The sequence below is a fragment of the Coregonus lavaretus genome, assembly GCF_964263955.1.
Source record: "Coregonus lavaretus genome assembly, chromosome: 28".
NCBI classification, from domain to species: Eukaryota; Metazoa; Chordata; class Actinopteri; order Salmoniformes; family Salmonidae; genus Coregonus; species Coregonus lavaretus.
This window is the reverse complement of record NC_140015.1, coordinates 4028518-4040925: the sequence shown is the minus strand read 5'-3', so window position 1 is coordinate 4040925 and position 12408 is coordinate 4028518. Positions and strand designations below refer to the sequence as shown.

General features: G+C 41.9%; 1 protein-coding gene across 1 annotated transcript in view; it reads left to right on the top strand.

Moving 5' to 3' along the window:
• LOC311103952 (serine/threonine-protein kinase BRSK1-like) overlaps nucleotides 1–11775 on the top strand; it is a gene marked incomplete at both ends in the record, with an annotated part of 17706 nt that extends 5931 nt beyond the window's left edge. Inside the window, 9 exons of the mRNA XM_084145591.1 lie at nucleotides 308–405; nucleotides 874–1024; nucleotides 6210–6270; nucleotides 7355–7637; nucleotides 9968–10016; nucleotides 10292–10415; nucleotides 10711–10921; nucleotides 11323–11412; nucleotides 11567–11775. Of these exons, the coding sequence (XP_084001717.1) occupies nucleotides 308–405; nucleotides 874–1024; nucleotides 6210–6270; nucleotides 7355–7637; nucleotides 9968–10016; nucleotides 10292–10415; nucleotides 10711–10921; nucleotides 11323–11412; nucleotides 11567–11775 (1276 nt within the window). The remainder of the gene's footprint in view (nucleotides 1–307; nucleotides 406–873; nucleotides 1025–6209; nucleotides 6271–7354; nucleotides 7638–9967; nucleotides 10017–10291; nucleotides 10416–10710; nucleotides 10922–11322; nucleotides 11413–11566) is intronic.
• Between the last annotated feature and the right edge of the window lie 633 nt (nucleotides 11776–12408).

Below are 12408 nucleotides of genomic sequence, written 5' to 3'. Positions count from 1 at the left end.
CTTTCTCGCTCTCTCTCTCTTTCTCGCTCTCTCTCTCTTTCTCGCTCTCTTTCGCTCTCTCTCTCCCTCTCTCTCTCTCTCTCTGTCTCTCTGTCTCTCTCTCTCTCTCTCTTTCTCTCTCTTTCGCTCTCTCTCTTTCTCTTTCTCTCTCTCCCTCTCTATCTCTCTCTCTCTCTTTCTCTCTCTTTCTCTCTCTTTCGCTCTCTCTCTCTCTCTCTCTCTCTCTCTCTCTCTCTCTCTCTCTCTCTCTCTCTCTCTCTCTCTCTCTCTCTCTCTCTCTCTCTCTCTCTCTCTCTCGTTTTCTCAGAGATAACCAGGAGAAGATGATCTACTACCTCCTCTTGGACAGGAAAGAGCGTTACCCCAGCTGTGAGGATGAAGACCTGCCGCCCAGGAACGATATAGGTTGGAAAGAAAACCTTTAGACAACATATGTTAGAAAGAAACAACATTCTCACCTAACCTACACTTATTGGACACTCTGATACTCCGGAGTGTCCACAGTGCACTCTGAGCACTCCCAGAAACATTCTATTTATATTCTATTCCAACATAACATTCTCAGAAGTAATTTGGAACATTCTTTTTCTAGCCAACTCTGACTTACTGATAGGTATCTGTGAAGCTAGCGACAATAAGCAACATCTGGTGATTCTGTTTCAAAATAAATGTCCTGTGACAAAACTTTGCAACAAATTAATGTTGGTCTGTAGTTTGTTTTGGAAACATGTCCAACATGTCAGCATGTCAAAACCTCCCGCCAAATTTGTGTTTTGATGCACCAGTGCTTTAAATAACATAGGTTAGAGGTGCTTTAGCCTTTCTGTGTATCTCTGAGACCTGGATTCTAACCTTTCTAAGGTCTCCCAGCAGATCCCCCTAGGAAGCGGGTGGACTCTCCCATGCTGACCCGTCATGGCCGGTGCCGGCCGGAGAGGAAGAGTCTGGAGGTGCTGAGTGTGACGGAGCAGGGCTCCCCCACACCCACGCGCAGGGCGCTGGACACCTCTGCACACAGCCAGAGGTTAGACAGATATACACACACACACACACACACACACACATACACACACACACAGCTCGCACATAAACACACACACATGCACACCGAATATGCACACACATATGCACACAGTGTTGTTACGGAAAAAACACATGATTTCACATGTGGATAATCACATGATTTCACAGGTGAAAGTTCCACGTTTTGTACAAGCAAATTCTATTTCACATGTGAAACCATGTGGTTTTGGAACACTTCACATGTGATGATAATTCACGTGAAGTTTCACATGTGATTTTCACGTGATTACATAACCTTTCACATGTGGATTCAAATATTCACATGATGCCCTGCAAACAAAAAGTTCATAGAATGTCCCCAGAACGTCACTAAATTGCTACAGTGTTTTCCACTTAGATATTTGACACACATGATTACATTGTGTATTTGTACAGTAATTATTATTCAACATGTCCTCACCTGGGATTTGAACTCACAACCTTTTAGTTCATAGCATTACGATCTTCCTGTTACGCCACCATGTCTGTGTCAATGACTGATTTCACGTATTCCTACACTTTGGACTTCAAAGTAAATCTCAGCTTTGTATAATACACTCAAGAAAAACGATTATATTGATATTCAGGAGTAACCTTAAAACAGAATAATATGCCCCACTAACATAAGACAACTATACAGAAAACCCTCAAATTGCTGAGATAAGTAAAATGAAATCAATGATGAGACAATAGTCAGATTAACTGTTAACTAAAATAGCAGTGCAGATGGCACACTTTTTCTATGTGCAGAGATGTATTATAGGTAATGAATGTGTATGTGACTTCTTAGAATGCTACAGACTTTGTGATGCAGCAGAAAGATCAGCGTAACCCAAATCCAGAGGTTGTGAGTTCAAATCCCAGGTGGGGTCATATTGGAAAGTCAGTACTAAGTGATTATGTCAAATGTAGTCATTGATGAAAGATTTGTACACCTTTTTAGTACACATTTTAGCTCAACAGCATACCATTTAGCTTAAAACCCCCATGCCATTTCATTACTTCCCTTACAAAAACACGTGAAATTTGCAGTTTCACATTATGAAGCTGAAATTGAGCTGAAATCTTCACATGAGAAAATAAGAAGCACATGTATTCAATATAGAGTTCACATGTTAACACCTTTTCACATGTGAGGAGTATAAAATGTTTTCACCTCACATGTGAATTGCAGATTCACATGTGGATTTTGCACTTTCACATGTGAAAAACTTTCAGACGTGTAAATTGAATTTGCACTTTCATATGTGACCGACCGGCTCGATTCGGTCTTATGTAGCAACATTTGAAATGGTGTTTTTTACATTGGATAAAAGTAGAGACTAGAGATAGAAAATTGTATATCATACACTACAGTTGAGGAACAATGGGAAAGTAAATCAGCTTTGAAAGTTGATCAACTTGTTACCTCACTTTTGAGAAAATGGCCTTTGAATGTTTTGGTACACCTACTGGAGAGCTCTTCTTTGTCTACACCCATTCAGCATCGTTCACACCCTCTTTCCCACCCATCTCTTTAAGGATTCACATGTGAGGCCATGTACTAAACAACCAAAGATTTCAAGACTAAAGGCTGGTTTATACTACGGGTGTGTTCGTAAATTTCATCTGGAGTGCCAGAGTGTGCTCTGGGCGTTCGTAAACTCAGAGCGTTGTCAGATTGTCCGTTCGTAAATTCAGAGCCTTTCGCTCTCGGAGTGTTCAGAGCGCACACTAGACGCTCTGGCCGAAGAATTAGGGTTGATCCGAGCGTTCTGTCCTAACAACAGTCGTCAAGCACCCAAGCTAACTGGCTAACATTGGCTAGCTTTCTAGCTACTTCCAGACACAAATGAGAGTACAGCTCACTCTGACCATTTTACTCGCCCTAGCAGAGCTGGTTAGGCTGTTTTTATGTTATCCAGAGCGTTGGTGACTGCAACTGTGCTGCTGGCAACAATGTAATTACGCTTTTTTGCCAACGTTTACTGACACCGGCCATATTCAACGGGTGTTGAGCGTTCGTAAATGTGTCAATTATTGTGCGCTCTGGCACACTCAGACGAGAGTGCTCTGAAATCGGAGTAGATAGCCAAAGTGAATTTACAAGCTATGTCTATCGACAGTTGTCGCAGTGACATCATGAACATTCTATTAAAATGGTTACTTGCATAGTGGAGTCTTTTGTTTAGACATATAGCTAGCTAGCTAAACAATTAACCATAATCCCAACTCATAACGTTACTACCCTGCATGAATCTGCAGGTACAGTGGCTTGCGAAAGTATTCCAGGTTGCCTTACAACCTGGAATTAAAATCGATTTTTTGGGGGGTTTGTATCATTTGATTTACACAACATGCCTACCACTTTGAAGATGCAAAATATTATTTATTGTGAAACAAACCTTGAGCGTCAAAGTCAATACTTTGTAGAGCCACCCTTTGCAGCAAGTACAGCTGCAAGTCTCTTGGGTTATGTCTCTATAAGCTTGGCACATCTAGCCACTGGGACCTTTGCCCATTCTTCAAGGCAAAACTGCTCCAGCTCCTTCAAGTTGGATGGGTTCCGCTGGTGTACAGCAATCTTTAAGTCATACCACAGATTCTCAATTGGATTGAGGTCTGGGCTTTGACTAGGCCATTCCAACACATTTAAATGTTTCCCCTTAAACCACTCAAGTGTTGCTTTAGCAGTATGCTTAGGGTCATTGTCCTGCTGGAAGGTCTCAAATCTCTGGAAGACTGAAACAGGTTTCCCTCAAGAATTTCCCTGTATTTAGCGCCATCCATCATTCCTGCCGATGAAAAACATCCCCACAGCATGATGCTGCCACCACCATGCTTCACTGTGGGGATGATGTTCTCGGGGTGATGAGAGGTGTTGGGTTTGCGCCAGACATAGCGTTTTCCTTGATGGCCAAAAAGCTCAATTTTAGTCTCATCTGACCAGAGTACCTTCTTCCATATGTTTGGGGAGTCTCCCACATGCCTTTTGGCGAACACCAAACGTGTTTGCTTATTTTTTTCATTAAGCAATAGCTTTTTTCTGGCCACTCTTCCGTAAAGCCCAGCTCTGTGGAGTGTACAGCTTAAAGTGGTCCTATGGACAGATACTCCAATCTCCGCTGTGGAGCTTTGCAGTTCCTTCAGGGTTATCTTTGGTCTCTTTGTTGCCTCTCTGATTAATGCCCTCCTTGCGCCTGGTCTGTGAGTTTTGGTGGGCGGCCCTCTCTTGGCAGGTTTGTTGTGGTGCCATATTCTTTCCATTTTTTAATAATGGATTTAATGGTGTTCCGTAGGATGTTCAAAGTTTCTGATATTTTATTATAACCCAACCCTGATCTGTACTTCTCCACAACTTGGTCCCTGACCTGTTTGGAGAGGTCCTTGGTCTTCAAGGTGCTGCTTGCTTGGAATACCTGGGATAGGATAAAGTAATCCTTCTACCCCCCCCCCCCCCCCAAAAAAAAAAATTGTAAAGTGGTTATCCCACTGGCTATAGGGTGAATGCACCAATTTGTGAGTCGCTCTGGATAAGAGCGTCTGCTAAATGACGTAAATGTGCCCTTGAGCAAGGCACTTAACCCTAATTGCTCCTGTAAGTCGCTCTGGATAAGAGCGTCTGCTAAATGACTAAAATGTAAATGTAAATGTAAAATGTGATGCCCCTTGCTTGGTGTGGTGTTGCAGACTCTGGGGCCTTTCAGACAGGTCTATATATACTGAGATCATGTGACAGATCATGTGACACTTAAGATTGCACACAGGTGGACTTTATTTAACTAATTATGTGACTTCTGAAGGTAATTGGTTGCACCAGATCTTATTTAGGGGCTTCATAGCAAAGGGGGTGAATACATATGCACGCACCACTTTTCCATTATTTATTTTTTATAATTTTTTTTAACAAGTTATTTCACTTCACCGATTTGGACTATTTTGTGTATGTCCATTACATGAAATCCAAATAAAAATCCATTTAAATTACAGGTTGTAATGCAACAAAATAGGAAAAATGCCAAGGGGGATGAATACTGGCACTGTAGCTAACCAACCAGGTTCAATGTTAGCTAGCTAACATTAGGCTATAACTAGCAATGCAAATGGCTCTGAGATACGAATAATATTAGTACACAGATCATACACGTAACGTTAGCTAGCGAGCCAGCCAGCTAATGTTTGCTTGCTAGCTAACAGTACACGTTAACTTTAAATGAAAACAACTTTCTGATAAAATTAGAAATGTGTAATATCTGAAAATGTAGCTAGCTAGACTATCTTACCCGTATACATGGATGGATGCTTCTCCCCATCCGTCACGGATGCCTTTGGTTTCCCTTAGTTTGAAGATGTAATCCGGAGACAGGTGTGTTCTCCTTTTGACTCCGTCTGCATATTTGCAATCAAACGCCAGAATTTTCTCCATCTCCTTAGCTATCATACTCTAATTCCACTGATTTCAAAACTCGGTCCTCCAGAAAGTGGAAAGCAACACTTATGCAGTTCTGCTACGTGACATCTTTAAAAAAAGTTGCGTTAGAAAGGATTACCAATACATACTGACCAGCTCATGTTATAGACAGAAGCGTGCTACATGGCAGACCAATCTGAACTCGTCTCTCGGCATGTCCAGCCCACTCATTATCTCAGCCAATCATGGCTAGCGAAAGGTTGCTGTGTTTTTCCGTGGCTAAACCAACTAGGCTCGTAATTTAACAATTGTATTTGTATTTACAGATGGCATACAAGTTTGTTATTAAGGCACATGAAAGTTCACATGTTCCAGAAGGCATTTCTGCCAAAAAACGCATTTTGATTTTTAAAAAAGTTTACGTTCTCCTGTGAAGTAGTGACGCGCGACATATGCCTAGATTCCTGAAGTGAGTGACATATGTGAACAGTTCTCACATGTGGATTTGCATTTTCACATGTGAAAAACTTTCACGTGAATATCGGATTTGCACTTTCACATGTGAAAAACGTTGAAATGTTGTGACACGTGTAGTTTCATGTTATCACATGTTGCTTTGACATGTTTTCACGTTATCACATTAACTTAACGTAAGATCACATGTGATCACGTGAAATTTATGTGGTTTTTCCATAAGGGGGACCATGCTATGTGTTTCTGTACCAGTGTTGTCTGATAGTGGTATTTTGTCCTCCAGGTCTCGTTCTGTCAGTGGAGCTTCAACAGGGCTCTCGTCAAGTCCCCTCAGCAGTCCCAGGGTAAGTCACGATTGGCCAACTCTTATCTTATCATGCTTGGCCAACTCTTATCTTATCATGCTTGGCCAACTCTTTTACAAATGGACACACATTTACACTACCTGATTATAATTATAAAGGTAGTTCTACTGTAGAATTGATAAAATACCATACCTGTAATATCAGTATATTTTTGTACATAAGTATATTTTGGATTTGATGAACTCACATTCAGATGAGACTACCTTTTGTTCATGGTGAAATGTGCTTACTGCACAGCTACACTACTGTGATTTGATTGCGTTTCTCTGTACTGAACTGAATTGTAATTGTACCTGTTCTTCTGAGACTGTCACTTGTCCTGACTGTCCATCACCCTCATACTGTCCCATTCTGAGCCATTACCCATACCATGGACACCATCACATACACACACACACAAATGCACGAACGGACGCGTGCACACACACACACACACACACAGCAATAGTAAGGGAGTCACACAAGAGACACACACAGATAAGATCACATATTAGCCCTCAAATTGAAAGGGCCTCTGGACCTATATTCAAAATGGACTCTATTCAATTTACATAATAAGATAAATAACAGAATATTCATAATTTGATAAATCTCTACAATTAGAAATGTAATTACAATCAGAAGTCTACAGTTTATTCATAAATCATAACTCATGACCATTGCTCTCTTCATCTTTCCATCTTTCCTTCCCTCCTTCCCTCCTCTCCATCCCTCTGTCCTTTCTCTTCCCACCCATCAGAGCCCAGTTTTCACTTTCAGCCAATCAGAAGTCACCTCCGCCTCCACCACCCACTCCAAAGACCCCAAACCAGGAAGTGCAACCACTCCCCGGCCGACACAACGGACGACCGTGCCCGACCCCAAAACCCAGACCCTACCCTCCAAAGGGCTCTCTGATCGCCCCCACTTTCAGTCCATGAAGTCACTACCTCTCCAAGCTCCCCCCTCTCCGTCCCCCTCACCCATCCTCTCCCCCATCCCTCGCTTCTTCTTTTTCCCCGCCCCCTCCGTCTTTAAGTCGGTCACTAAGAGCACCTATCCTAACTCTGCCCCTGTGCCACAGGTCACCCCTCAGGGGTCTCCACTCCCCACCCCCCTGGGCACCCCCGTCCACCACCCCCAGCACCCTCCGCCCACTCCTCCCTCTTCCTCCTCTTCCTCTTCCTCCTCGCGGGCGGAGGGAGGCGGCGGGGGCGGGGGTGGATCCCTCTCCCTTACCCCACCCTCAAGCCCCGGAGGCAGCGGGGGGATGGCCGCCAGTAGCTCCGCCCACTGGAGGACACGCCTCAACTCCTTCAAGAACAATCTGCTGGGATCGCCACGCTTCCACAGACGCAAACTGCAGGGTGAGAGAGAGGGGGGAGTGTGGGCAAGCTGCAGTGTGAGAGGGGAGGGGGGGGGGGGTATGGGCAAACTGCAGGGGGAGAGAGGTGAATTCTATTTCAATTTAGGAATTTGGCAATTCGATGTATTTCATTTCATTTGATGGAGTCAAAACGGAATTGGGCCAAACCTTGATGTTTGGATATCTAAACTAGATTATATGATATAAACAATTATATGCATTGTGATTCATATTTTAAATCAAATCAAATCAATTGATTACAGTGCAGTATACCTAACAATACAAAACAATAAACACAAATCCCCAAACTAAAAATAAAGAAATTAAGAAATATCAGAACAAGCAATGTCAGAGTCCGGAATATAAATATATATGGATATAATGGTGTGTATAGACAGTATGGACAGTATATGAATAGGAAAGGTGTGTTACAGCCTGAATTCAAAATGGATTAAATATATATTTGTTCTCACCCGTCTACCCCCAATAACACATCATGACAAAGTGAAAACATGTTTTTGTAAATTTATTGAAAATGAAATACAGAAATATCTAATTTACATAAGTATTCACATGTTAGAATCACCTTTGGCAGCGATTACAGCTGTGCGTCTTTCTGGGTAAGTCTCTAAGAGCTTTGCACACCTGGATTGTACAATATTTGCCTATTATTATTTTATAAATTCTTCAAGCTCTGTCAAATTGTTGGTTGATCATCGCTAGACAACCATTTTCAAGTCTTGCCATAGATTTTCAAGCAGATTTAAGTCAAAACTGTAACTCAGCCACTCAAGAACATTCACCTTCTTCTTGGTAAGCAACTCCAGTGTAGATTTGGCCTTGTGTTTTATGTTATTGTCCTGCTGAAAGGTGAATTAATCTCCCAGTGTCTGATGGAAAGCAGACTGAACCAGGTTTTCTTCTAGGATTTTGCATGTGCTTAGCTCCAATCTGTTTCTTTTTTTAATCCTGAAAAACTACCCAGTCTTTAACGATTACAAGCATACCCATAACATGATGCAGCCACCACTATGCTTGAAAATATGGAGAGTGGTACTCAGTAATGTGATATATTGGATTTGCCCCAAACATAACACTTTGTATTCAGGACAAAAAGTGAATTGCTTTGCCACAATTTTTGTAGTATTACTTTGGTTCCTTGTTGCAAACAGGATGCATGTTTTGGAATATTTTTTATTCTGTACAGGCTTCAATTAGGTTAGTATTGTGGAGTAACTACAACGTTGTTGATCCATCCCCAGTTTTCTCCTATCACAGCCATTAAACTCTGTAACTGTTTTAAAGTCACCATTGGCCTCATGGTGAAATCCCCTAAGCGATTTCCTTCCTCTCCGGCAACTGAGTTAGGAAGGATGCCTGTAACTTTGTAGTCAATGGGTGTATTGATACACCATCCAAAGTGTAATTAATAACTTCACCATGCTCAAAGGGATAGTCAATGTCTGCTTTTTTCCCCCCATCTACCAATAGGTGCCATTAGAAAACCTCCCTGGTCTTTGTGGTTGAATCTGTGTTTGAAATTCACTGCTCGACTGAGGGATCTTACAGATAATTGTATGTGTAGGGTACAGAGATGAGGTAGTCATTCAAAAATCATGTTAAACACTATTATTGCACAGAGAGAGTGAGTCCATGCAACTTATTATGTGACTTGTTAACCACATTTTTTCTCCTGAACTTATTTAGGCTTGCCATAACAAAGGGGTTGAATACTTATTGACTCAAGACATTTCAGCTTTTAATTTTTAATTAATTTGTAAACATTTCTAAAAACATCATTCCACTTTGACAATATGGGTTATTGTGTGTAGGCCAGTGGAAGAAAAAAACCTCAATTTAATCCATTTTAAATTCAGGCTGTAACACAACAAAATGTGGAAAAAGTGAAGGGTTGTGAATACTTTCTGAAGGCACATAACTAGAATACAGTATATACATATGAAGTGGGTAAAACAGTATGTAGACATGATTAAAGTGACCAGTATGTGCATATTCTCTTCTCAAAGTAGCCACAGTCTCTTCTACCATTGCAGAAGGACCGTAGTGTACTATACGGTGCTCAAATTAATTAGACAGATTGGTAATTAAATCAATGAAACTGAATCTCATCAAGTGATGTCATCAAGTTCTACTTCCCTCTCTCCCTCTCCACCCTCTCTCTCTCTTTCTCCTTCTTTTTCTAACTTTCCCTCTATATATAACTCCCCCATCTCTCTCTCTCTGACTCTCTCTTCTTTCTCTCTCTCTTTCTTCCCGCCCCCTCTCTCTCTTTCTTTCTCTCTCCATCTCTCTCCTTTTGCTCTCCTGTAGTTCCAACACCGGAGGACATGTCCAGTCTAACTCCAGAATCAAGTCCAGAGTAAGTAGATAATCATAGACATACACAGTTAGTCTATCTATATCCATCAGTATGACTGTCCTGCCTGTCATGTAAAATGCTATCTATCTGCTAGCCTGTAACACGTTTCTATGCTGCATGTTTCGGTAACACTTCATATCAACTTCCTTGAATAAGCCATTATAAATACTTATAAATGTTCATAAGCATCTATATCTAACATGCATTTTAAATGTAGACTCTTAAAAATATAAAAATATGAATATATAACTATTAAGAATGCTTCTGAATTGCAGGCTGGCCAAGAAGTCGTGGTTTGGGAACTTCATCAGCCTTGAAAAGGAGGAACAGATATTTGTTGTCATTAGAGACAAACCACTTAGTTCCATCAAAGCTGATATAGTCCATGCCTTCTTGTCTGTAAGTATCTCTCCTCTATCCTCATTCATTCTTCCTCTCTATCTCTCTCTCTCTGACAACTCTCTCTTTCTTTTTCTCTCTCGCTCTCGCTCCCTCTATCTCCTTCTCTTTAATTCTGTATCTGCACCTTCCCGTCACTCAGTTTCCGTGAAAGGCCTGTACAGCCATGATGCAAAGATACACAACCACATTCATAAAACATGAACAAATAAACATTGATGAACATCTTGTAAGGCTTGTAAAGCTGTTTCCACCTCTGTTTCCAATGCTGTGTTTTTACATGACATCTGTCCAGATCCCGTCCCTGAGTCACAGCGTCGTTTCCCAGACCAGCTTCAGAGCAGAGTATAAGTCCTCTGGCGGCCCCTCCGTCTTCCAGAAGCCCGTTAAGTTCCAGGTGGACATCGCCTTCTCTGAGGGAGAGAGGGAGAGAGAGAGGGAACGAGCCGAGAGGGAAGGGAAGAGAGAGAATGGCATCTACAGTGTGACTTTCACCCTTATATCAGGTAGTGGTTCCCAAACTTGTTTGTGATACAGTAAGACTTTTTTAAAGTGTTCTTGCGACCCACCAAGGGGCAAATCCTAACTTTCACTTAAGGTGAATTGTCACTTAGTTATGAATTGATGTCAATGGGAATAGGATTTTCAAGTGAAAATTTGACTTAAGCGGAAGTTAGGATTCTCTTGAAGTTACAGTTTAATTAGTCTATGAGACTTTTGTTGGCAAAAATGTGTAATCAGTGTTTGGCATGATTTTATCCTATATTTTATCCTATAATATATCCCCAACATATACCATGAAACTGTCAGGAGACAGTTAACAGAACTCATTATACATGTAGGTAATTCATCTTAAAGTGATGCGGGGCAGTGTATACCTTGACTGAGTGTTTGTCTGTCTCCTTAGGTCCAAGTCGCAGGTTCAAGAGAGTGGTGGAAACGATTCAAGCCCAGCTACTTAGTACTCATGATCAGCCATCTGTGCAGGCACTTGCTGGTGGGTCCCCTCACACACACACACACACACACACACACACACACACACACACACACACACACACACACACACACATACACACACACACACTAACACACACTATTTATATCTCTGTCTTCATCAAACTCATGTCTTTCTATCTTTTTCTCCCCAGATGAGAAGAATGGGCAACTGACCTCGCGTCCGCCCGGCACCCCGACCCGGCAAAACTCCCGACGTTCGGAAGGAGGTGGGGACCGGGGGGAGAGGTGTGAGCGTGGTGACGCAGGGATAGGGGGCAGCGGGAGCGTACTTCAAAGGAGGGGCTCGGGCAAAGACAAGACCAGACTCCTTTCCTCCAACGGGACACAGTCCCAGCCCTGAGGGAACATTGTGGAAACAGACATCAACAGGACACGATAGGGCAGAAAGATAAAGAGAGATGACCCTAGAAAACAACACAGACAAACCCCCTCAGACTACCACCATCACCACTACCACCGTCACATCTACCGAACCATCTGACCCAGCAATCATCATTACAAACCACTGCTTCAACCTGAAACGGGCCCAAGAAGATAGTTGGCCACCAAGATAGAAGAAAGAAAAGACGAGAGGAAAACGCAGTGTCGCTCATAGATTCGCTTCAGAAGAGAAGCCAAGCTCAGAAGAATGTCTAATTGTGCATTTGAAGTACAGTGCATCATGCAACTGTCAACAACAATATGTAGCCAGTAAAATAATCAGGCAGACTTATATGGGGAATGGCAGGCTCTGAATGGTTAAAAGCTAAATAGATTTTTTTTTTTAAGTTATCCGGTCTACAACCAATAAAATCAAAGCTCTTTGTGGAAATTCAGAAATAATATCAACAATTATAACAGTGTTTCCCAGTTGACGCGGATCCACTTTTAAGTTTTACCTAACATCGCTTTTTGAGTCAGTGAGAGTGAAATATTATGGGTCAAGTCAATTTAGTGGATATCAAGAAAACAGACAGGTTGGGTCCTTTAACTG